The sequence below is a fragment of the Scophthalmus maximus genome, chromosome 3 (genome assembly GCF_022379125.1).
Source record: "Scophthalmus maximus strain ysfricsl-2021 chromosome 3, ASM2237912v1, whole genome shotgun sequence".
Lineage (NCBI taxonomy): Eukaryota > Metazoa > Chordata > Actinopteri > Pleuronectiformes > Scophthalmidae > Scophthalmus > Scophthalmus maximus.
The window spans coordinates 4,559,649-4,586,715 of record NC_061517.1 but is presented as its reverse complement, the minus strand read 5'-3'; the positions used below and the strand labels follow the sequence as shown (position 1 = coordinate 4,586,715).

Sequence of the window (27,067 nt, the reverse complement as noted above, 5' to 3'; positions counted from 1 at the left end):
TCGATTACAGAAATGTCGTATTTTGGCGAGTATGTAAACATCTTTAATGTAAAAAGGTGAAAGGTTATTTGATTTACAGCGTACATGGAATTAATATGACACAGGTTAATTATTAGTTTCATGAGCAAACACAACAGCTTTCGTCGTTACTTAAACAAAATGAAATGCATTTATTGTTTGTTTTTTACACACTTCATCGTTTATAAGATATACAAGTGATCATTCGAACGCTCACACCTGCCTGCAGTTTAACTTATGCTAACTACACTGTAAACTTTACACAAACACAAACACCACGAGGTTAAAAATATACTCTATTTACAAAACGGACGCCACAGCACTAAAACTTGTATGAAAACTAAGAAAACGACGATGCATAGAAACACCTCAAAAATACAATTTCCATCAAAGCAAAAGATATTTCACACGTGAGCAAATTGAGATTCTTTTTGAGTTTCCAGTTGAGGCCGCGGACCGTTCGCTTGCCTCTGCCAAGTTTTACTGCTCTCCTTCTGAAGCACAAATACATCCATAAATAAACAAACAAAACAGTAACACATTCATAAATATATATATATTTTTTTTTTTTATAAAGAAAATACTTCATGCACATTCGACTGGTGGTTATAAAAGGCAGATCTGAGCCCGGTTTCAAGGTCAAGACTGACACAAGGGGGATGACGTGCAGCACAATTATTGCTAATTCTACCATGAAGAAGAGGTCGACTCGGCACGAGGTCTTTCTGCTGGTGAAGTTGAGCCGTCTGTCTGTTTGGTGCTTAATATGAATTGTGATTGTCGCAACATTTTTCGGAATGTAGACAGATTCTTGCCTTTACGCGCGTTCCATGACTTGACCAGTGTCCTCGTGACATTTTAGGAGAAAAAAAAAAGATTATAATTGACAACCCACTGTGACGTCACCCATTTTGAAGCCTCAAGTTACCAATTTTGTCTATCTTGTTTTTTTTGGGTGGGAAGCCAGAAGTGACCATATTTGGAGGAGCAGGGGGGTGGACCTGACTGAGAGCTTGTCCACTGTACGTCCACCTACTGTACACCAGCACCCTGCTCTCAATCATTCTGTATCCACGCCCCAAATGCATAACTTTACTTCATCTATTGTACTCTAAATGGAGCATGACATACAAAATGAACATCATGCTTGAAAAAAAAAAAAAAAGACTTGAAACTAGTGATTGAACCATAAACTCCTAAGGAAAAGTTTTACTGATGTTAAGTCTTTTTCTAATAGACTTCTATAGAAACTGACTTTTTGTCACAACCAGTGTTGCGCCCCCTCTGCTGGTCATTTGAAAGAATACAGGTTTTAGGCACTTCCTCATTGGCCTCACTTTCTCGACCCGGCGACTATGTCCATTCTTTATATAGTCTGCGAGCAGAACCAGGGATTTATCACCTTTTTTGATTGCACACGTTCTTCTGTCTCTGGACGTGGCGCCCTCATTACCCACGATGCTACTTACTCCGCCACCGACGATTCAGTTGGAAGATTCAGGGGCAGGTATCACCTACGGAGCGTGCGAGGACGCGTCACCCGTGCGTACCCCCGGTTAAGGTGCATTCATGCACGAATACCTCGGTCACTGAAGGAGTTGTCTAGGTTTGGGAATGAGAACTCAGATTTTACCCGGGGTAAGGTGTTTACGTGGCGTTTGAGAAACCGGGGTATTGTCTTGTAAAACAGATTACCCAAATGTAATCTGTTTTTTAAGTGACTCATCATTGGAGGCAATATGTCAGACTTCACGCCGCCCCCTCTGGGGCCACGAAAGACTTGTAAACACTTACTATGATTAGGCATTTGAAATGGGGGGGGGGGAAACTCCGACGGTGATCAACTGCTACCTCACAGATGGCCGTACACAGAAACACCCGTCTCATCCACTGCGTGGGAGACGATGCTCGATCGTTTCCCAAAGAAAAACTCAAGAGAAGCAGCTGTTTTTTTTACTGCTCTTCGTTGGAGGATGGCCGGTTAACCAGACTCATCTTTTCTCGTGTAAAACCACATCACATAAAGCGTAAATCTCATCTCCTTCTGGCCTTTTCACGTTTGTTTTATAGGGGGCAATGAGGCGATGGAAGGAAAGAGAAAAAATAACATAATGTCTCCAAAATTAATAGTTTTTTCCAAAAGCAGAAAAACCTCATAACTGTGAAGCTGGAATCTGTGACTGTTAAACAGCTATTAAAGTTAATTTTCTGTCGAATGACTAAAACATTAGAGAAAACCTTCAAGAATAAAAGCTAAATGTCTGATTTGGTATATGAACACGTTTAACTTCCCCACCTCCAACATAGAGAAGCAAACAACCACTTCCTGAGGCTTTTCTACGGGAAACATGCAGGAAGGACTGTTTCCCTCTTGAACGCGGCTTAAAACACATCTTGTTTCTGCAATTCATCCAGTCAACAAACGTAAGTGATTGTCAGCTTCTCAGTCGAGTGGATGACGAGGAGCTCAGACTACTCTGTACATACTTCAACTTCTCTTCTGCCTTGAGGTAAATTCACGGTGAACTATCGACGGCAGACGGACTGAACACGTGCTTTTACGAGTCCAAAATCAGTGCGCCGGGTTCACGTCCTGGTTCTGGTTTTGGTTGAGATTGTTGTTGAGGTTGTGGAGCGCGTGGTGACGCTGGTGGCGGTGCAGGTGGATGGCGTTCGACTCGAGTGCGGCGGTCGGTTCGAACGCGTTGGACACCAGCGGCATGAACTGGCGGAAGATGCTGACGCTGCCGTGCCAGAAGGTCGGCTGGGGCAGTCGCCCGGCGAGGGTCCACGTGCGGGCGATGGGGTCGTACGCTTCCACCACGTCGGAAAGCTCGAACGTGTTGTCGTAACCACCGGACACGAATAATTTACCCCCAAGGGCTGCGACGCTGCCGCCAACATGGACCTGGATGAGAGAAATGAAAATTTTAAAAATGACTTTGTTTGCAGAGCCCAGAAATTGACGATAGGTAGTAAAAGGTTGTCAGACAAGTCAAAAATAAAACTTAACACGTAAATAAAAAATACTACAAATTAAGTGTAAAAAAAAAATCTTCGTACTTAACTGGACTCACATCTGCACATATAAAAGCATAAGGAAAATATGTAATGTTGCTTTGGAAAAATAAGGAATTAACTAAACAAACTAAAAACTAAACAAACTAAAAACTAAAAATAAAATACAAGATAAATAGAGAAAAATAAATTTAAAAAAGATTTAAATTTATTTTATCCACTAATTAGTTTAAAGAAGGAGGTTAAAGGAAAAGTATGTACCTTACTGCTTACTGTATTTTAATCTAAGTAATAATAATATTTATTTATATAGGAATTTTTTAGTTTTTACTGCTTTAACTCACTGCAGAATAAGTTACTCACACAAATAAGTTCATAGATTCCTGTCAATCAAATTTCCTGTCGACATAGTTTTAAAGTAAACGACTGTCCTTGTCGTAGGATTGTGGATAAAGCATGACAGCAGAAAAACACATGATGTGAAATACAAACCTGGGTCATCGGACTAATTTTGTCCCACTCATTCTTTTGAGGATTATAAACATCCACCTCGGCTGAGTCATCCCTACAAATAGAAACACAAGTCAAGCCACTGTCAAAAAAATCCTGGCTTCAAATGCATCCACGCCAACTCGACGTGTACCATCAACAAATGTTTCTCTCTGGCCACTTGAATAATCCATCATATCCTAAATATTCAGGTTATTCTGCATGTGGGGACAATCAATGTTAATCAATGTTGCACTGTAATAAATAAATGACTGTAGGTAAAAGTACCAGAACAACAATATGAAATACTCCAATACAAATAAACTTCAAGCATTTAAACGGCAAATTTACTGTTGAAAGTATAAAGTTAATTGTTTCAGTTTTCCGTTTTTTTTTTTAAAGGGCTAACACTTTTTAAAGTTTAGCCAACTAACACCTTCTCCATTTCTCTTAATTAATAACTGAATACCAGCCAAGTCTAGGAAAGTGTTCAAGAAACTAACTAGAAACTACAGGAGCCGTAAAAAAATGAGGCGTGAACAGATTTAGTTTGGACGAGTGACAGAAATCTCCTGACCTGACGAAGTAGATGAGGCCATTCAGGGTCACGGTTTTTGGTGTGAAGGACCACAGAGGCAGCTGTCCACAGTTCACCCTGGACCAGCGGTTGGTGTCTGGGTCGTAGCTCTGGATGGCCATGGTGTCCTCGCCGGTCAGGCAGCCTATAGCGTACAGGCGTCCTCTGCACGTGGTGGTGGAGCAGTTGTCCATGGCGTGCAGCATGGCCGCCAGGGCCTCCCAGCAGTCCAGCGCGTGGTCGTAGCGCTCGGTGCTGTCCGACGCCACCACGTACAGCTGACCCTTGAGCACGCACGAGCTGTGGTACTCGCGCGCCTTCAGCATGGGCGACGCCTCCGTCCACTCGTTGACGCTGGACTTGTAGCGCCACACTCCGTCGTAGAGGCGAGAGCCGTCAGAGCCACCTGGAGGACACGGTGGCGGGAAAAAATATTTAAGACCGTTTTAAAGGACAGCTGGTTCAGATTTCTCTCCCACTGTGATGTCACAGTTGGACTCTTTTGGGCGTGACCCCCACCTGCAATCTGAGAATCTCCACTTATGAACCTGAATATGAGCATAACATGTCTCCTTTACAGTTAATTTAAAACCCTTTGCACAGGAGAATAAATTAACACCGAGGGAGCAAAAGGTTTTTGATAAATCATGATGTTAATGTGGATATTTTCAAAAGGACAGAAGCCCGAGGGACATTGCAGACAGCCTCGGAAAATAGCAGATATTGTTCCGTCCTCCTCAACCAGTCATCAACAAAGATTTAATATTTCAAATAGAGCTGCGACAGTTAATCGATGAGTAATCGACTACGAAATGAATCGGCAACTATTTTGATAATTGATTAATCGGTTCAAGTAGTATTTATGAAAAGAAAGGTCATTTCAGCTTCTTAAATGTGAATATTTTCTGGTTTCTTCTCTCCTCTGGGACAGTAAACTAAATATCTTTGGTGTGTGGACAAAACAAAACATCACGTTGGGGGTTTGGGAAACAAGATCGACATTTATCACCGTTTTATGGACCAAACAACTGATCGATTAATCAAGAAAATAATAGCCAGATTAATTAATGGACATTGAAAATAATTGTTAGTCGCAGCCCTAATTTCAAACTACGCTGTTGCCTTTGAAAACTCAATTGCAGTTTCTGATAGTTTCAGTAACATTTTTTTTCCATATTTGTCGTATGAAAAGGTGAATAAAACCCAATCTGCCTGTCAACATTACACAACTGCTGTTATTTCTGTCATGGAGACGGTGAGCGAACACTGCTAAATTTATGGCCCATCATCAGTGTCACGTAACCTGCGAGTGAAGCTCTCGGTTCGTTTCTTATGGGAAACACGGGCCTTCTCGTAGGTCAGGGAAGATCCCCGGTGATGATGATGATAAGGACGATGACACCGCTGCTGTCCTGGCAGCACAACGTGTCCTATCTCACTTGTCTTCTTCAGTCGCCAAAGAACCGGCAGTTTATTTATAAGCGCTGCCCGACGGCCATTTCACAAGTTGAAGGAGCGGGAGTGGAAATCTACTGACTGGAGCTTTCACAGAACAGTAAATCTCATATACACAGCAACGGTAACCACTGCACACCGTCTGTGGCTCGTCCTCGGCCGTTCACGATACAAAGGAACTGTTGAAAAAGTGTGAAGAAAGGTGTTTGAGAGCCGACTGAACGTCTTACCTGTCACGTACATGTCGTTGCCAAGGGCAGCTATGCTGTAGCCTCCTCCGAGGTGGTCGGGGAACTCGGCCAAGTAGCGCCACTGTCCAGTCTGGGGGTTGTAGCAGTCCACCGTGACCAGCTCGTCGCAGTCCTGGTCGCAGCCCCCCACCATCACCAGGATTTCCGCCAACCCGGTGGACGGCCGCGGCCGCATGCGGTTGCAGGGCCTGTCGTGTCGGTCGTACTCGCAGGACTGGAAGCTGCGCGCTTCGTTCACCATGCGCAGGCAGGTGGGGGAGAGGTAGACGAGCGGGTCGCTCTCCACGTGGGCCAACAGAAAGAACCTCCTGACGAAAGGGAGTCGGACCTGCTGGAGGAGCTCGGGCCAGTAGTGCAGTCTGCGCTGGAGATCCGCCTTCACCCAGCGCACGGCGATTTGATAGACCTTCTCCTCCTTGTCCACGCAGAGCTCGTTGTCCGACATGAACTCAAGCAGGCGCTTCCAGGGTATCCGCTCAAAGTCCAACCCTTTGGCCAGCTCCATGATGTTTTTCAGGACGTAGCGGCGAGCGCTGGTTGCCAGCTCTCGGCAGGCATAGGCCTCTGCAAAGTCCTGGATCTCCAGGCAGTTGGAAACATCCAGCCGCTGCTCCAGAAACGCACAGCACGCCTCTTTGACTGAGGGGAACTGAAACAGGTCGGCCGTCTTCAGAAGCAGGTCCACGTTGTCCTGAGTGACGGTGACGCGGCCCGTGTAGCAGAAGTCCACCAGCAGCCCCAGGAGCTCGGCCGACACCTCGTGCAGAACCACCCGGTCCATGGCGCTCTCCCGCAGCGTTCCCGCGAACATGGCCCGGAAGTAGGTGCTGGCGGCGGCCAACACGGTGCGGTGGCAGTGGAACTCGCGGCCCTCGGCGCACAGGGTCACGTCGAAGAATTTGCGCTCCGCTCGGAGTTCGTGGATCCCCCGCAACAAGTTGAAGGCGTGGGCCGTGTCGAAGAAAGGCAGGGTGGACGGTTGGGTCTGCAGGACGGGCTTCTCCAGCTCCATCGCTCCTCTCTCTGGGTGAACGGTGTCCGGTGGTTCAGAAAGTTTTCATCTAGAGGGAAAGAAAAACATCAGAAACATACATCAGATTCCAAACCAACATGCTTAATATTACAGCTGCAACAGTTAAACGGCAACTATTTTGATAATGGATTAATCGGTTTAAGTAGTTTTTATGAAACAAAAGTCAAAATTGAAATGATTTCAGCTTCTCAAATGGATATTTTATTGAATATTTTCTGGTTTCTTTGCTCCTCCATGACAGTAAACGTAATATCTTTGTTGTGTGGACAAAAACAAAACATCATCTCAGTGTCAACATTTTATAAACCAAACAACCAATCGATGAATTGCTCCATAATGAAAATTATCGTTAGTTGTAGCCCTACTAAATACCAACCTACCAAAACTAAGTTTTATCATTATTTGTTTGGTCCATGAAATTTAAATAAAAAATGACAGCTTCCTAAAGCCCAAACTAAAACCCAGACTAATTAAAATTTGACTCAGCAAAGTTAAATCCCAAAGTTCACAGTCACAGACACAGACAGCAGCAAATCCTTAGAACAGAGAAGCAGGATTAACCCCAAACAAATGAAATCATTATCTGATTATCGTCGAGCACAGAGCTCCTTAACAGTGAAGGAAGGAAAGAGAAATGGCCAGAAGTAAAGTAAAGAATCAAGAATGTTTCGCAGTTCCAAAAATAAAAAAGATGTATTATCTTAGATATCTGCCACTTCAATGCCAGATGAAATGCTCAGAAGTATACACGAGCCAAAATCATACATTTTTACCGGTAGTGACAACACAGCCAAACATGTAACCAGCGGTTCAGGCCCACTGGCTCAAATTGATTGAACAATTTTTAATCAAATAAAAACCCCAAACTGTTCTTCCTCCCTACCTGACGAGCCGCTCCGGCCACGTTTCACAAGCACAGCGGCGGCGTACAGCAGAATGTGCGACGGCGAAGCTCAGGCGCGACTCGGGAGAGTATGACTGGCTCCTTCCCCGCGTTTAAGAAAGAGAGCTCGCTCGTGCTCAGGGCCTATAAATACACCAGCAGTGTCCATTTCCAGAGGCGGGGGGGGGGGAGAACACCTTACATGCCGTGGGCCGACGCTGTGGGGAGAACTAGCCCCACCCCCCACCCCTCTGGTATGTCTCTGTGGTCAGTCAGTGTGAGTAAGTGGTCTCTTGTGAGAGGAGCGCCGGCTCAAACCCGAAGCCTCCTCACCGCCACCGGAGCAGCAGCAGACGAAAAAACGCAGAGCTTCCTGTCGTAGTGTTCTGCAACGGCCGACGCGGGCCGACGCGGGATCCCGGCAGAAAAAACAGCAGCAGGAACGACTCTGGTGTCAGAAACTACATCAGACAACAAAAACAACCCATACTTTAAAAACTGTTGGTTCAGACTCCACAACTACTGGACCGATCGCTATGAAATAGGGTCCACATGTAAGTACTTACAAGTATTTACATTTAGCTACTTGCCGATACCGAGTACCAATATGAGTACTAGCACCTGCTTGAAAATAAGAAATATACCTTTGGAACTTGTGGAGTCACGACTTTCACGTGCTGTATAGCTTGGTATCATGAAATATTATGATTGTCAGAGCCAGCTTTTATGTTTTTGTACAGTTTGCGTGTTTTTGCAATAAACTGCTGACATTGCTCAACTGTCTGGAGGACCCTATGTTGCCGTACTGGTATCTGTTGATGTAGTACCTAAGTAGTTTCATGAGTACAAGTACGAGTACATGAGCGCAGTATCGGACCCGATACTGGTAATGTATATTTTAAAATGGGCTCAGGGGGACTACAGAAAATGTCTGGAGCAAAGTTTGCGTTCTCGCATACGCAAACTACATAAATTTCAGGAAAATATCCGGACTTCAGTGCACGTCTGAAAGCAGCTCTGGTGAATTTTTGGTGACTTTCAGCGCCGCCGTGACATCGACGTTTGTGATGTCGAGTGAAATGTCTCGACAACTATTGGATGGACTGCCATTGAATTTAATACAGACATCCACGACGTCCCCCTAAAGATTAATAGTAATAACGTTGGACATTATCTGATGACAAGATGCAGCCCTGGTCATAAATGTTAAAATCAATACTCTTATCACCGATATATTTTTTATTTTGTTAACCCAAATGTTATTTTTGTCCATTTCTGTTAAAAATCTGTTGAAGCGCCGACTAATAACCTAGCAAATAAACATTGACCCAGTAAAACGGGTCAAAAGGGGTTCTCTGCTCTCAATTCTGAAATACAGTTTATAAGATAAATCCTGTAATATATATTTGTGTAATTCATCACTACTTAGAATAGATAATTTTGACATTATGTTGGGGATTAAATTTCAGCTATGCACTGCTGTAAATATGCCAGGAAAAAAAATCAGACAGTGGAAAGCAGTAAAACACTGGAACAGACTTTTTACTTTTAAACTTCATAGGAACCTGAATTACGGGCCAATCCAAGCTTCTTGTCAACATTCGGGGATGATCATTCTTTCTCAAAATACACAGGTATCTCCTTACAGAGAGATTTGTTTAAAGGTTGTAATAAAGCCCCCGCTTCTGTGGCCAAGCGGACTGAGCACACATTCCACACCAGGGTTCAACACTGCAGTGGTCCACGTAGCTGTGCGAGGGATCAAACTGCCCCGTGAAGGGCAGAGGACAGGGGCCTCCCAACCCAGATCGAACCCAGAGCTACACCTTCCTAACTTGTGTGTGAGCGATTGTGTCCTTGTTAGAGGGGGATAATGACATTCCCTTACATAGAAGTAATGAGCTTTCCTTTCACTCTTACTCCGCCCTCCCCGTCCCGCGTTACAACTGCTAAAAAATGTTCTTCCACAAAAGCAGAGTCACTCAACTGGAACATCTGTTCTCACAAACATGGAGCTTCTGAGGTTAGCGTCGAACTGCCACAGTCAGGAGTGCTGCGCAACTCGCAATGAGGATGTTTACCAGCCAGCTTCATGAATAGTTGAGTGTATGTATACTCTCAAGGGAAAAGAGGGGAGAAGGATAGTGAGAGGGAGGGGGGAAAAACGCACAGAGAGGCCAGTGTAACAGCCAGACAGCTAGCCATCCCACCTGCACAGCCAAGGCACATAGGTGAAAGGGTCACTGTGCCCCCCCCCCCTCTCATCAAGTACTATAACAAAAAAGTTGGCTTGATTTATCAGCGTGACCCTGAATCACAGTTTCATAACACAGGGTGGCTTCCAAGAGTCCCAAGTATTCAGCGACGGTTCATCGTGTTTGTCCGGGAGCTGCTCTGCCTCATGTGAACTGGTTACATGTGTGTGTGTGTGTGTGTGTGTGTGTGTGTGTTTTCTCCATCTCTCAATCCGGATGCCGGTGTTGCCTCTTGCTGGTGCGAGCTTGAAATTACAGAACGACCTTGCTGCAAGTTTTGGATCGAAAGGGTCACGTTGAGGACGTCGAATCAACAACGCGTGAGCAGTTCTTTGAACACACAGCGGTATTCAGCACGTTGCTCGCCAACCATCACACCGAGGCAGCTGCTCAGTCTGCCGTCGCTTGCGGGCTGCCGGAGCCGAGGCAGCCACCGGAGTGGAGCGACATGAACCCCCTGGTTCTCCAAAGCTGAGCCGCCTGGCCATAAAAAGGCAACTGTAGACTCCCCCGCGCCGAGCACTCGTCTCAATCCCCACTGAGGAGCGTGCAAGCACGAGGCCACAAGCCGCAACGAGACTCAGATAAGAGGCAGTATGAGAATGGATATATTCCGCTCATATGAATAAGCGTGGTGGGCCTATTCATCATGCAATGGTTTTAATGAAAGTCCTGTAAAAATCAACAACCCTCTATTCCAGCAGGATTTCAGCAAACTTGTGTTCTTGTGTCTACTCAAGTATTTAAAGCTACAGTGTGTAATATTTAGAAGAACTTATTCACAGAAATTGAATGTATTGTCCATAACTATGTGTTCATATATGTATAATCACATGCAAAAAAGAACCAATGTTTTTTCGTGAACTCTGAATGAGTTAGATATAGTAACATGTGGTGGACGCGACCTCTGTGCGAGTCTCCATGTTTGCTACGTCGTGTTGAATATACGGTTGTTGCACAAAACGGTTCCAGAATACGTCGCATTCGCGATGAATTTTCAGACGCTGCCGGAAACGCTGCCGGTGCGCCACCATAAAGTGTCCCCTGCCAGGTGCTCAGTTGGTTGCGGTTTGCAACTTTCCCACCAGAGGCCGCCAGAAAAGTACAAAAATGACACACCAGGACTTTACATGTAATATTACTCGATATTAGGAAAGCAAAGAATGACAGCTATTTTTCAAAATCAATTATTTTCCTCTAATAATTGAAAATGTCCCAAAACACAAAAAATTATTTAAATATATTTTCAAAAAAAGCTTGTTATGCTGCATTAGCACCAAATATGAGGCAATTTTTTTTTTCGTTTTACAATAAATAATGAATTATTTTAACATTATCAATATGGAAATGAAAAAAAACATTTCACTTTTAAAAGCTATTATTTTAACATGAATCATTTTCAAAAGTAATATTCAACTGATTGTTTCAGCTCTACCTATATACATTAAGTTAGTTTAATCTATTATTAATAAAGCATCACATTTCATATATATGACAAAAAAAAAAACGTGTTAGGTAACGCGTTAAGTTGTCAAATAAATGTAGTGGATTTAAAAGTACAATATTGCCTGTTAAAATATGTTGAAGTAAAGGAGGCATGACAAGAAAATATGTTGAACGTGTACTTAAAGAGCAGTAGGTTGTGTTAATGTAAACATAACAAATATAGATAAATTCCACCACTGATAAACATCTGTCGGTCAGGTCTTTGCAGCCAGACAGGTCGAGAACACTGAGCACAGTGAGGCCTCACTCTTAAAGGGACAGTTCAGTGATTTTGAAGTGGGGTTGTGTGAGTTACTTATGCATAGTTAATATGTTACCTTATGGAGATGGGGATCAGCAATGTCATTTAACGGAGTTTGGAGGAGAAGTGGAAGTAGTGTAAGTCTCAGTCCCACTGTTCCAGAGGGGACCACCGAAAAACATATTTTTCGCCACATTTTTAAACACTTACCTAAAAATCTTTTTATTTTAATAATGGTTTTTTCTTTTTAAATCGCTGAACTCCATCTCCATAAGGTAACACATTAACTATGCATAAGTAACTCATACAACCACACTTCAAAATCACTGAACTGTCCCTTTAATTTGCCTTTGGAAAAAAAAAATGTCTCCATCCACAAAACCATATTTGGTCCATGATGTTGATAATAATATTCAAATGTAGCAGCTAATGCTGCATCATAGCTCCTCTGTTCACAGTGCTGAGGCCCAACGCCACATCAGCAGGAAAAATCGTGTACTTATTATTAGTAGTATTACGATCAAGAACAACACGACACGATGAAAAAAAATGTTTGGCAACTTCCAATGTTTCTATTTTAAACTTTCGACAAAATTCAGACGGTGTGCAGACGGATCCATTTTTTAATGACGCTGTAGCGTTTTATAAAAACGTGAAATATTTCTATTAAACCACATTTGGAAGCAGCAGCTTGTGAGTTATGATTCCTCGTGATTTAACACAAAAAAAAACTGAAGTCGTGTCGCGTCGAAACTCGTAACGTCTGTTCCTGTGGCTCGTGACGTCGCTGCTCCTCGGCCGGAAAAACACCGACATCCACAAAAGAAAAAAGAACGACGACAGTGTGAGGCGACTTACCGGCGGCTCGTCTTCACCCGGTGGTTGACGCTTCTACAGCTGTGACGCGCGAAAACAACGGACGAGTCGAGCGGGGAGAGTTAAAGTTGGACGCCGCGGGTCTCTGCGGCCTCAGCGCCATGACACCCGGACGCACTGGAACAAGAAGATGTTGCGTTTGCGTGCTGCCGGAAATATAAAAGTCGGAGCGACACTCACGAACAATCCAGGGACAGGGATAGTAAACAATGATATACTTATTTAATCCTTGTCAATATTTAACCCCAATCTACCACCCTCTGGACACGGCAAAAAAAAAAAAAATATATATATATAATAATATCAATATTTCACACATACACACAAACACACACACACACAAAACTCTTGGGCCCCCCTGGTAGTCCCATGGCTCCATAATATAACTGGCAAAAATACCAGAACTTCATGCATCGGCCTACAATGGGAAAACGGTTGAATCTGGTGGAATACAGTAAACATGTCAAATATCACTACTTTTCTTCTAAATGAAATGCTGACATCACAGAATGCATGGTTTTACACTGTAATGGCAGTCTGCTTAAAAAATGTGGTTTTAATGGAAGTCAATGAGGCATTTTGGGCCACGAAGGTGTCCAGATGGTGCAATATGCATCATGTAAGAGTAAAAGACATTGGATTTCAAAATTTGTGAATGCATAATGTATTCTTTTATATTAAAGTAATTAACAATAATTTTGAGGATTGATGTATAAACACTAAATTAATGTATGATTTATTATAATCATTGTTATAATTTTGTGGTTGGTGTTTGGGTTGATTATGCAGAACACACATTTATGGACAATATATTCAATGTCTGTTAATATATTAATAATAATAATTTTACTGATATAGCACCTTTCAGAAGCAGCTTCACAACGTGCTTTGACAAAAACATACAAATCACAGACTATTAAAATTGTATTTTAAGCATTCCAACAATATTACGGTTTTCAGGTCACATAGCTGTATTAAAAAAAGACGATATAAAAAGACGACATCACATAAAATCAAGTCTATAGAAATGTTTTTTTTTAAAGTGATTTAAAAGAAGGATATATTCTTCTAAATATTACACAATTCAGTTTTAATCTGAAAATATTAGCTCCTACATCTGGTTGGATTTCATGCCAGTGATGTGCACATGTAAAAAAAAAAAAAAAAAGTTTGTTTGTAGATGATTTCTCTCCTGCAAAATATCAGTTAGAATATATGTATATTTGAAAGGATTAATGTTGGTGTTTGAATCATTATTTTTTTTACACAGGGCTATTGAGAGCAAGCTGCCATAATAACAAATTACGCTGATCAGACTAGTGTTTAAAGTCTGTCTGGTATTATTTATATTTACTTGAAGAGAATATGTTACACAACATGTTGGACAATTTCTTTCAGACTATGTAAAGTGTATGTTTGCCGAGCCTCATTCAAGTGATTTGACATGTCAGTATCGCTTGTTAGAAGACCCTCTGCGAGTACCTAATATAGCAGCATTGCGTAATGTCAATGTGACCCCTGTTTCATGGAAGATGTCCATCAGCAGTTCCCATATCTACACTGCCTGTGGCCAGTGAAGTGAACCCAGAGAAAGTTCAACTGCAGGTCACTCTAATTTTGCATTCAAGACCATAATCCCTTTCTCGCTTCCCCATCATCCCTCTGAGGGATGAGCAGCAAAGGTACATGGGCATACATTTGTTCTCCATGGACTGAATTTTAAGCAGTTTATTGAATTAAACATTGTAATAGCCTTGGTGGATATTGGCTGTCAGTGTTCTGCATGGTTAAAATGAGTGCAAAGGGAATGAGAATACCAGAAGGATGAATTTTTGCTTTTACACTCGAAGCATCCGAATACAAAAGGCAAATTTGATGTCCATATAATCTGTGAGAATTTTTGTTTGCTCAGAATAAGACCCAGCTTGGTTTTGTATCACAGCCCCGAGTCACAGGTCTATAGTGACACCAGCAGCTCTGTGAAGCTGAGTCAATCGTACTGTAAAGAAAACCCAACTGTTTGATGAACAAACGTTGGCATTCAACTCTTTTTTTTAGATAGATCTTGTGCAATTGTTGGTGGAGTAAATTGCCAAAGGGTGGTGAGGATGCCATCCATTTCATCGGCTTTTGGTCGCCAGAGTTGGATAAATCTTTGTGAGCTGTGAAACTGTGAATTTATGTTCCAAATTCCACAGTAATCAATCTAATACTTGTCAAGAAATTTCAGTCTGAACCACAAATGTCAAAAGTCAGAGGATCAGCAAAGTGATTAGGATTCATCCTTTGCGTGATGTGGATATTTTTAAATCAAATTTCTCAGCAATCCATAGATACATGTCAAGACATTTCGCTGAATCCGATGGTTGCGGTTGACCAACCTATTGTATTGTCAATCAATGTCTTGCCTCGTGATTATGTTTTAGAGAAGTAGAGGGAAAAAAACATAAGCCTTTATTCAAAACTTTGAAACAAAAGTGGTTTGTAGTTTTTCCAAGAAAAATGTCAACCAGTCGTCACAACACAGAAATCATTTAGCAAAAAGTTGCGAGTACCCTATTGCTAGTACATTAGATAACAAACAGGGTTGTATTGCCATTTTACTCATTCATTTATCAAAGACTTTTGGTACTTCCTGAATGTATTGGATTTGATGAAATCCGTTGAATTGGTCTGAAAATTAGAACACGAGTTGTTGTGGCTAATGACTGTTAGTCCAATTTCACGAGTGTCAACAAAGGTGTACCACAGGGTTGTATTCTGGGACAAGTGTAATTCACAATATCTATAAATAAATAAGGTGAAACAGTTATACTATAGTATATACAACTATAAAAACATAGCAGATTTGAAAAAGAACAGAAAATAAATAATTAATTCACTAGGGAAGTGACAACCGCTATCACCAAACTTACAGTCTGAGCAGAGCCCTCATTCTCATTACTAGTTCCATCTTATCCGCCATAAATTCATGGGAAAAAAAATAGGAAAAACACCTTCACTGTCAGCCCAAGATTCGACTCCCTCTGTGCGTGTGATCTATTTTGCCATTGTGCTCCGCAAGCACACCCAGGTGACAGAAACAGAAGACACATTAAAAAGAAAAATGGATGTTTACACCTGTTCAGTCACTAGATGGAGACATTTTATAGTTTTTTATGTTATACTCACATCTGTTGAGCAGTGGCTTTCAAGACCAAAACAACGTCTCCCTCTTTCATTTGTTGTGGATAAAAGATGTTCTTGGTACTTAAATGCTTCCAGGTATCCCCGACTGAATTGCCTTGGCTGTAAACAAAAACTTTGCCCCTGTAAAATGATATGATTTAGTTTTTCTTAATTAGTTATGTTTTACTACTGGATAAGCTATTACACAGCCTACGTGTTTACATAAGACCATATGACTGTAGACCCCTAAAGCAGTAGATGGTGACTTCCTGTTTGTGCCAGATTGTAATGTAACGCTTCCTTTCCATACTTGAGAAGTGGCTTGCACCAGCTATTCTATCGTCTTTGACCGGGTTTGAGTCCCGATGTTTGATTCAGTCTGGGTCATTACTCAACAAATGAATGTTAGTTTCGTCAGTTAACAGTAGCTACACAACTGTCCCATCTGGCAGTGAGTAGTTGCAAATGCCTAGTAACAACTAATTCATATCCACTGGATTGATTTGCGTTTTGAATTAGTGATTCAGAAGTTAACCTGTAAGTTGCAATATAATTGTACTTGTAGAGTTCCTGCAGTTTAGAGTTTCAAAGAGCATACTCTGCTTACTTACTTCATCAAGTCTAACGTTACTAACATAATGTTTTGTAATTCTAGATTGTGTTATTTTTGTGAGATGTCATTTCAAATATCCATAGTTTATATTATCATTATTACACAGACGAGTCAATCAAATTTTAGATTTCTTTTCTTTCTAGCGAGCTGATGTTAGTTTTGCTGATAAATATTAGCTCATTTAGCTACACAACACTTAAACCCGTCATAAGGTAGGTTTGTAACTTATGAGTGAATAATAAAATGTAAAAACTTAATTGTATATTTTTGTTTCGATTTTGAGATGTGTACAGTAGTAGTGATATATTCTGTTCTAAGTACCATTAAAATTAGGCTTTAGAAAGGCTTTACATAAGTTTATTTATTAAAAAGAAACTGTTGTGTTGTGCTCTGTGTGTCAGGCTACACAAAGAAACATTGCCGTATCATACTACATTACAATATCCCAACAGCAACCAATCAATCAATTTCCATATCATTCCTCGCTATTGGCATAAAAGCAGACTCCTCTCATGGTGCACTGCATTGCAGCGTCAAATGGACTAGACAGTACTTACATCTATTACATATTTTCTTTTCATTTGTTGTCGTGATTGCTCTGCTGCATATTTAAGGGCACGGCTACGCAGTCACTGTGTAAATTATTAATATGACAGACTGCGAGCTTTGAATGTCAATACCTCTCCCTGGAGACAGCAATTGGAAGAAACCCCCTCGATTACAAAGATTTGATCAACAGGAACGGCGGGGTCGTTCAAGAGAAGTAAAGTGGGTCGACAGGCCACGAGAAATGAAAACGAAAAGCTGTGACTCGCACGCACCTTTCCGCTTGTTGTACCTGGACGCAGTTATATAACACATGATGATTATGCTGTGTGAAATTATGAAAGGTCGTGGCGTGTTGTGCTTAATTGAATTTCCAGTTCTGTTGTTGCACAGCGGTGCCTCTCCGCGGTGTGACATCTGTGAAGGGCTTGATAATAACACACCTTGGGCTCGTTGAATATGCAGGTTTATTATTTGTGGATATGGGCGTCAGGGGAGAAGGGAAAACATTGGGTGGTTGCATTGAACAAATTCGTCTTTTTTGCTCTTGTTTTCTTAACTGCACCACACTGACAGGGCAGTGTGCTCTTCAAGCTTTGTCAGCAAACCCCTATAATAAAGGGTCAAAAACTGTTTTTCTCATATGCATTCTTTTAAACGTCATTATTTTAATTCAATTCAAAATTGTATTATGAATTATTTTTTGCTAGGAGTGTTATTTATGATTGCAACTTGTTGTGCAAACCCACCTGAGGGTGAACTTCAACGTGCACCGGCAGTTCAACTGGTTGATATACTGGGACCCCACTGTCATTTATTTATCCACGATAATTAGGGTTGATTCACTTGGAGTAAGAGATTTACCACACAACATTTAATTACTTTCTAAAGAAATAGATTATCTTCCAAATTACTTTCCTCAGGCTTTATTGAGGCAAATCCATCCATCGTCTACAGCTTTATCCATGTAAGGGTCACGGGTCACATGTAAGGGTCATTGGCTGGAGCCAATCCCAGCTGTCATTGGGCGAGAGGCGGGGTTCAACCTGGACAGGTCGCCAGCCTATCACAGGGCCACATACAGAGACGGACAACCATTCTGCATGTCTTTGGACTGTGGGAGGAAGCCGGAGAACCCGGAGAGAACCCACGCATACACGGGGAGAACATGCAAACTCCACACAGAAAGGCCCTTGTTGGTTTGAAATGGGATTTGAACCCAGAACCTCCTTGCTGTGAAGCGAAGGAGCGAACCACTACGCCACCGCTCAGCCCCAGAGTGACCCCCTGTCAGGTGAAACTCCCTTGTACAGTGTCCCGCACACCCGAGTTTGTGGTTCTTTTCATGATCCGATGTCTTGCAGCTGCCACACTGTTCGTCGTGCAGTGGAGGAGGAGGAGGAGGCTCCCCTGCGCTCGAAGGTGATGCACATGAGCCACATTTTAAGAGCCCGAGCTACGCTGCGCATGTGCCGTCAACCACGTCACGAAGAGCATCTTTGGATTGGGCCTCACAGTGTGTGTGTGTGTTTGTGTGTGTGTGTGTGTGTGTGTGTGTGTGTGTGTGTGTGTGCGTGCCTAAGAATCGCAGCACACACTGAAAATCCCCCGTCGAACGTTTGGTTGTCAGTATTATTCCCGTGACTCACATGTAACACAGGGTTAACGCCAAATTACACATTGAGGCCACCTCCGAGTTCTTATATCATGCTCCCTTGTCGTCAAAGTCGCTGTTTTTTACATTCCGTGGTGAGATTACAACAAAATTGTAAAAAAAAAAAAAGAAAAAATCACAAGCACCACATTCGCGGCCATTCGTCGCCTGCGAGTCTCTGAGCGTCGTCTGGCATCTTGTTTTTTTGCCGAGCGAGTGAATTGCGGCGGCGGACAAAATTGCGAGGCATAATCATTAAAAAGAAAACCTGTCAGATGTCAGTGATGATTGAAATGCTGATGGATGAAATGTGTTTCCCTGTGTGGTCGGTTCCCATGAATTGCACTAAGGAGCCTGTAGACACAAACATTTTCCGCAGCCAGTCATCAGACTCGGTTGTGCTGCGCTTGCAGTTGCATATTAAACTCTATCTTATATGCTGTTTTTTTTTAAATTTCTGTTGCTGATGCATTCACAGGGGGGGGACAAACTTTAGCGTCGGTTTATTGTGACTAATCGTTTCCGAGGGCGTGGTTGTCTGCTCGCTCGGCACTCACAGCCTACATGATAATCTGGAGTCTAATCCAATTATATGCCTCTGATGATAGGACACGACTTGTGGACATTACCTCTGCCGGCGCATCTGCATTTGCTGAGTGGACACTAAGAGAAATTCGTAGGGATTCGCAGAGTCTCCACCATTCTCTGCATTTGCAGTAAAAAAAAATTTGCCCCGATGTCCCTTCTCAGTCTCTTCAATTGAATGTGACCGCGGCAGTTTATGCTGCCATCACAGAGGCCCTCAGCGCTCCTAAATGGAAGATTAGAACCCATTTATCCTGCTGAAAATATATTGTTCAGAGATTCCTTGACAGTGTTTTTTCTCAAAGCATCAGCAAAAATGTTTCGGCGGTTTCATTTATCATTATTCCAGTCCCTTTCTTTTCAATAAGCGGCCGCTTCGCTCCCACTGCCGGGGATTCTCACTTCTCCGTCTGCTGGTGTATAGTTTGCCCCTGAACACAACACAATTAATCATGCTGTCACACAATCTATGCATGAGTGCGAGATGGCCCAGGGTTACCGGGCGCAGAGTGACACAGTCAAACAAAATAGCAGAATGCTAACTGCTCTCTTGTGTGCAAACGCTGATTTTCATTATCACCGCAGCCACGCAAGACTTCCACTGGGCAAGTGTCACGTTGTGGCATTAGTCATCTTGCCTTGCATAAACGCAGTACTTTGTACACTCAGAGTCACTCGTCAGTCAAGCCGCCCTCCAAGACGGCATGCTGTTTGACAGGGCTACGGGCGGTAAAGGAGTGAACTCTTCATCCAAAAACGTGCTCTTCTCACGCCCTTTCGTCGACAATACGTGTTTCAGTACGTCCCTGTGGTTACAGCAGCGACAGAGCCACAGATGCGGCGACACTCCAGGGCTGAGAAACACGACAAAGAAAGAAATAATTGGACGATTCTATATTTGGCTCTTGTGTATTCCAGTCCTCTAGCCTCCCTATTACTTCCGATATAAGATATGGCCGCTAAATGAACAGCTGATAACGGTGCGTCCCGTTCAGCTTCCCCTCATTTCTTGGCCTGATTCCTCCATCGCTGTACCGAGCAAGTGACACCGACACAGCATTGCGCCTGCCGACGGAACCGTCGACTTTTGGTGCTCCCTCTGGAAAATAAGAAGACATTAAACCGCCGAGAGGGCTGCGGAGAGCCTCGTTTCTTCCTCGCAGCCCCGTCTTCAAAGGAGGGCTTTTCCTCGTTCTCGCCAAAGGCGCTTAGGATCTGGGGGCTCCTGCCTCCTGCCACATTTCCGAGGCAGCGGTGTCATTATGGACGGAGATTACCGAGTGTGGGCGGGCAGAGGATGACCTCAACCGATTATTAGGGAAACAAAGAGCGCTGCCTGCCAAGGGCGGGCTGCTGCATCGCTGCTCCGGCACATCGATACGACTCTCTTGAAATTCCTCTCTTCTTTTAATCCCACCCAAGGAATCCCAGCATTCTTTCTCCCAAATTTGCCACCAAAAGTTTCGGAATCAAATCACGCTTGTGCTGACAATAGAACATTTTCGGGTTGTATTTTTTTAATTATTTGTGAGCCACAAGAGACGGGAGTCTGTGGTAACACATCGAAGAGCCGTGGCACCAGGCTCGGGACTCATACACTCGACTATAGAACTGGAGAGGACTGCGTGCAAGTCTGCAAGTTGCAGTTTTTCTTCTGTGCTCAGAAAGTAAAAGTCGCGAGAGATAGTATTGAGTTGGTGAGGCTAGTGCTAGTGATTGTGTGAGCCTCAGGTCTTCAGGTTAGAAAGCCGCAAATACAATAAGTTGCCCAAACTGACGTTTCAGTAAGCGTTAGAAAGTATCAGAATCAGAATCAGAATCAGAATCAGTTTTATTGCCAGGTAGGTAACAGGTGACATACGAGGATTTTTTTCGGTTGTCAGTGTTGTTAAGGTGCATTTAGCAGTTGACATACAGTAAATACACAGAATTAGAAAAAGAATATAGAGTAAAATAAAATAAAATGAAATAGAATAGAATAAAATACGATAAAATGAAATAAAATTCACACTATTTACAATAAATGTACAATAAATAACGAGGTCACAGATGGTTAAATGTGAGTGTGGTGGATTATGTCAATATAACGTGTAACGACCAAGGGGAAGGAAGGGGGGTGTCTTGTTGATGAGGCTGACGGCAGAAGGGAAGAAACTGTCTTTGTGACGGGAGGTTTTGGTCTCGACAGACCTCGACCTCTTGCCGGAGGGGAGCATTTTTAAAAAGCTTGTGTCCGGGGCGGGAGGGGCCTGCTACAATCTTCTTTCTTGAGTCCTGGAGGCGTGCAGGAGTATTGTGGAGTATTCCATGTTTCCGTTCTCATCTCTTCTTCTGACGTGCCGCGACAGTGAAATTTCTTCTTCAACAGTCCAAATCAAAGGTGTGATACGGAAAGCGTCTGCGGTGGCGGAGCACCATCAAAACACAAACTTGTCGCCCGTGTACGCCGGCTGAGATATCCGAGGCACTTGGGCGATATTCGCCGAAACCCATTTGCTGCTCGTGCGATTACTTTTATGCCTTGCACAGTTTTAAAAATTGAAATTGGAAAGCGTTCTCAATTGCTGCGACGGCAGTCGAGGCCGTGTTTATCTGCACGGGAACAAATCTCGCGCTGCCGCTCCGCCGCCAAACATCCCATCATTCTGCCCAAATGATTTCATGCTCGAGGAAGCTGAGGTTAGGGGGAATATATCAGGTGGGAGGGGACGGAGAGTCCTCTGGGGCGGGAGCCCCTCGCTGGAGACCGACGGATTTGCTTTGCCCACATGTCAGTGCCAGTACATTGTCTTTTTTATTGATCCGTTAGAGCTCCAAATTGTCTCGATGGCACTTTAGAATATGCTTGAAAGGATCCATGAGCCGATCTGATTCGCTCACTTACACACAATTTCAACAGCGAAAAGACTGAGGTCGGACAAATCAGACGTCCGGGACGAGAGAGAATCTCGCTTAAAAACATATCTGTATGTCTGACATTTACTGTTCGGGATCTTTCAACGAAACCCACAACAACAACAGCAGTTCAATTTGTGAGACGCTTTAGGTGTGTGACAGTTACACTCTGTGTGTTTATGACAGATTCGTAATCAAATCTTCAAGCTTCTTTTTCGCCTGGTTAACCTCTCGAATTTAATTTTCCTAAGCCGGTGTGAATCCCTGGATTTCGGCTGCCGTGGGGACTTTGGTGATATGAAAACAAGTTCATTTAGTTTGTCACCTCCGGGTCGGGGTTTCTACACCTTCTCAGTAAAAGGCTCTAAATGTCTTCAATGACTAACAAGCCTAACGGACCATACGTACTCATCCCACAGAAGCAGCCTACGTAGCCATCGTTGTACTAATCCTACTTGAGATGGACGAGGTGAAGTTCTTTGCCCCAAAACCAGGCTAACGCTCAAGGAAAATCCAGTGCAACATGACAGAAAATACTAAAACAAATGAAATAAAATAAAACATAATATGAAAAGTTGCAGTTGCTTGAAAGACGATTTTTTTTTTGTGGGAAAAAAGATTCATTTATTTCTGCCCAGAACTACGCACATTATGCTAACATGCTAGCAGCGGCTAACGCTCACGAGCTAATGTCCAACTGGATGAATGTTCACCATTTTCGCCGTTTAAGTTTAGCATGTTAGCACGCCACCATTTGCTAATTTGCACTTAACACAAAGTACAGCAGCTACACATACACTCCAATATGTTACAATTTTTACAGTTTTAGTTCAGTGTTAGCATGCTAATGTTTGCTAATTGACACAATATGTACAAAGAACAGCTGAGTACGGGAATGTATTTGGCATTTGCAGGTGTTTTGTTCATAAAAAGTATTGGACAAAATGACATTTTGACTTCATGATGGAGGAAAAGTCAAGGGATCATCAAAAAATATCAGCAACCATGGATGACAAATTTCAAGATTCTGTGGCAATCCATGTGGAGAATGACTGAAAACTTTGACGACTTGTTGGTGAGGGTTAACATTTAAAGGAATAGTTCAGTGATTTTGAAGTGGGGTTGTATGACTTACTTATGCATTGTTAATATGTGATCAGCGATGCCATACGTTTTTCGGTGGTCCCCTCTGCAACAGTGGGACTGAAACTTACACTACTTCCACCTCTCCTCCAAACTCCGTTAAAGGACATGGCTGATCACCGTCTCCATGAGGTGAGATATTAACTATGCATAAGTAACTCATACAACCCCAATTCAAAATCACTGAACTGTCCCTTTAATGGATCCAGACATGAAGATTCACCGACTGAGCATCATGGATATCCGAACCAAATTGAGTGGCAATAACGCCAATATTTGTTGATTTCTCAAAACCCCAAATGCCACCACTGCTAATGGCGCTAGAGGGAAAGAAATCAAGAAGTCTGGAGGCTTCATCCCGTGGAAAACACGAATGTCTGTATAAAAACTACCTGGCAGTCCATCCGATAGTTCTAGAGATATTTCAGCATGAAAAATAAAGTAGTGTCTCAACGTAGCGCCACGCAGCTGGAATAGCTAAACAGTTTGCGACTTCCAAACCTGCTCTCCAGACAACTGCACCACAAAGTGTTTCACGGCCAAATGGTTGCATTTTTATTGCCTCGATTTGTATTCTGCCGAGTAGGAACAAAAACCGCAACACTGTCAGTAAGACATACAGGCAATTAAGTAACAATGGGACTGGACACGGTGGACTTTGTCTAAAAAGCACATTTTGGGGGGGGGGGGGGTGAAATAGCCTCATGCTTAGTGCTTGTTCTCTAAAGTAATGAGTAATTGTAAGCGGCGTCTTTCACAGGTCCATCGTGGTTTGTAGTGCATTGTTTCCGTGGAAAGAATTTCAATTCTGCGGCTGCCGTGGCCCTGCGACGGTCTAGTAGTCGATGCCCATGGGTACTGTAAAGCAGTACCAGCAATGTAGAAAAGAAGGAAATTGTGAAACAATTATCTCATTCTACAATATGGCCATCAAAAGATCTTAGGACGGAGCGAACAAATGGCTCAAAGGGTCCGGAACATGACAACGTTTGACAAGACAGTTTCACGAGCAGTTATTATGATCTTGTAGTTTACTCTGTACAACAAAGGCTGCTTTACATAGTACATTAAAAACATGAAAAACAATGACATACAACAGGACAACGCTCCACAAACACGCCTCTTGTCTTTTTAGGTTCCACCTCGCAGAGCGGTCCCTCTCTTCTGCGTCTCGGTCTCTCTCCAGAGACAACGGATCAAAGACATCACTGATCTCCTCCGGCTCCGTGTGTGCTCAGATCTGAAGCCGGCGAGCCGCCCACCACAATTATCTACTGTACACACGGGCGGAGCCGCTCTATTTACTGTACCTGTTTGCTTTTAATGTTGCGAGAGAACACACTCACTTTGGGAAGTTTCCACAACCCTACGGAACTTGTACAGAGCCGAAAATACACCACGTCCACCAACAGGACGTCGTCTTGAGTTCGTAAATGTTCGGCGAACAAAAGAATGCTACAGCGTGCGTACGGCCAAATGATCATTTTCCAACACAGACTGATTCATAACTTCTATAAGACATGGTTCGGGGATGAGCTTTGTTTCGCACAAATCCCGACACTACATCCGAATGACACTGTATAAAAACGCACACGTCCTGATCTTGTCAAGTGGCTGCTGTCCTCAGCCACTCGCCGTTGTGCCGTCACCACAGAGAGCAACCCCGACCCCAACCCGGCATTACAGACATTGCAAATGTCAGTGGGAATTCAAATGAGGTTTTCTCACTTACTTACAGAACCCCGAGGGGTCTGGTTCCACTTAATCACCAAGCACAAGTTATATCCGCTCGTAAGCACCGCACCAAAAACGCGGTATGACTCATCAGAGGCAGAGATATTTCTGTTGCTCACTGAGTTCACCACTGGCGCTAATGTCAACGAGAAGCGGCTGCAAACCTGTAATTCCGGGGCTCTTAGTTGACGCTCCGCTTTGTGTCGGCCTGCAAAGCAGAAATGAGAACGGGGACGAGGACAAAGCATGGTGGCGTCGACATGCCTCCGGAATTGAAAATGCGCAACAGCGGCTGCCGGGGGAATCGACTCTTCTGGGCTATATCACTCTTCGGGGGCCGTGCTGACAGGAGCTCAATTAAACACCTCGCCTCAATGTCATTCCGGACATGTTGGGATGAGATACTGCGGCGAGCACATTTTCACCTGGACGCCACGGGTGATTGTGCCGAACCCCCGCCCGCAGCGGGGCGCGCGCGGCCCTCGTTCATCAGCGCGTTGTGTACTCTATGGCCTTATTGAAAAACACCGCGACGTGGCTTATGGATATCCAGGTTTTAAGCCCCTTTGAGCGTCTCACGGAAATAGAGCGCGCCCGCGCGCGCGCGTGTCGCCGTAAACCATACGAGCTCTTGTGTGACATTCATTGGCCGATCCGTTTGTTCTCAGATCATTGCCTCGTCTGTTGTTCGCCGTCATCCATCAAATCCCGCTCACACAACGTAAAGACTGTCACTAATGGGCTTAGCTCTTGAGTCAAAATAGAAATATTTGTCTCCCGTCGGCCCCCACGGCGAATCTTTTATGAACACATCGGGTGAACTAAGCGCACACACAAGGCCGCCCGACACACGCGCCCTGTATGCACAGTGGAGATCCTGCCGCACCATTGGCCCCCTCGGGAGGAGTTTTGAAAGTGCTGATTTTGATTAGCATAGCTTTGAGTGAGCCGTCCCTTTGTCATGCATTTGCCACGATGAATCAAGTTCAACATCTGCGGACACCGGGGCTGTCACCACCAGGAAGATTTGCCAGAGATGGGGGCGATTTGCATATCAAACCAAAGGGGACACGATGTGACACGGCCCCCGCCCTTGCTTGCTGTGGAAAAAAAAAATATGCCCACACCTGCAAAGGCACTGATCAATACGCGACCCTCCTCATTTCTTTCTAGCTTATAGGCGGAATCCCTAATGGTGACTGGGGAAGAGACAATTTTTTTTTTTTAAATCTGCGGGATTATAAATCCGTTTTAACTGTTGAGAACCAGCTCTCTCTCTCGGTGATTGTATCGATTGTCGCATTAATTTTCCTTTGGAGTACGGGGGGGGGGGGGGGGGGGGGGGGGCTCGTGTTTGTTTTCTTTAAAGCACCTTTTTTTTTTTTGCTGCAGAGCTTTAAATTATTTAGAGCTGCAAATGTGTTTTTGTGTGAGAGACACTATTTTGTGTTGTATCTAACTGCGAGTCATGAATAATTAACAGCGGGGGGGGGGTCAAATGTGCCCGCGCAGTTAAATCTGAGACGTTTAATCAACATTTTATACTGTTTGACTTGCAGCGCGTGGTCTTTTCATCAGACTGAGCATCAGCTGCGAATCAAGAGTCGCTTTTCCTGATTCTGCTGGAATTTCTTTTTTTGGTTGTTGCTGCGCTTGCCTCTGTTGATACTGTTGCAATCAGCTGATGTTTATCCATCCACCGCAGTGAATATGATTCCCCCCAGGTCTATTTTCTTTTCACCATTAATGCCGTTATGGCAGCACTGGGGGGGGGTTATTGAGTTGCCCTGTCTTGTGAACACAGGTCGCGGTGAACCCGCTTGCATTCACAAGGCCGCCGGGCAAATGATGGGGGTCTGAGGCAGTATGAACGCGGGTTAATTGACTCTTTTGACAAAACCCCTTCAGCCCGAAACAATTTGATACATTTGCCTGTTAATCAGGATTGCCCAAGACGAGTACATCCAATAGATCCAATCTCCGGGCAACAGGAAACACAGGAGATCCAACCCCTCGGAGGTTGGGGGGCTCGGGCTTCCGTCGGCTCCCAATTAGCAGAGCGGTTTCGGAAAACAACAGCCCACCAACGTAGGCAGCGTAGTATTTACGCCCTGGTTTAACTCGATC

General features: G+C 43.7%; 1 protein-coding gene across 2 annotated transcripts; it reads right to left on the bottom strand.

Annotated features, from left to right (window-relative positions):
- Positions 1-146: 146 nt before the first annotated feature.
- On the bottom strand, positions 147-12,742 carry klhl21 (kelch-like family member 21). 2 transcript variants are annotated; one of them, XM_035644402.2, is made up of 5 exons: positions 12,585-12,742; positions 5,788-6,869; positions 4,103-4,508; positions 3,529-3,601; positions 147-2,926 (listed from the first exon to the last, which is right to left on the bottom strand). In XM_035644402.2, exons 2-5 carry the CDS (start codon positions 6,818-6,820, stop codon positions 2,591-2,593), a joined length of 1,848 nt encoding a protein of 615 aa, XP_035500295.1. In that variant the 5' UTR covers positions 6,821-6,869; positions 12,585-12,742; the 3' UTR covers positions 147-2,590. The 2 variants fall into 2 exon arrangements, with proteins under 2 accessions (XP_035500295.1, XP_035500296.1); XM_035644403.2 differs by lacking the exon at positions 12,585-12,742 and adding an exon at positions 7,725-7,877.
- Positions 12,743-27,067: the final 14,325 nt, after the last annotated feature.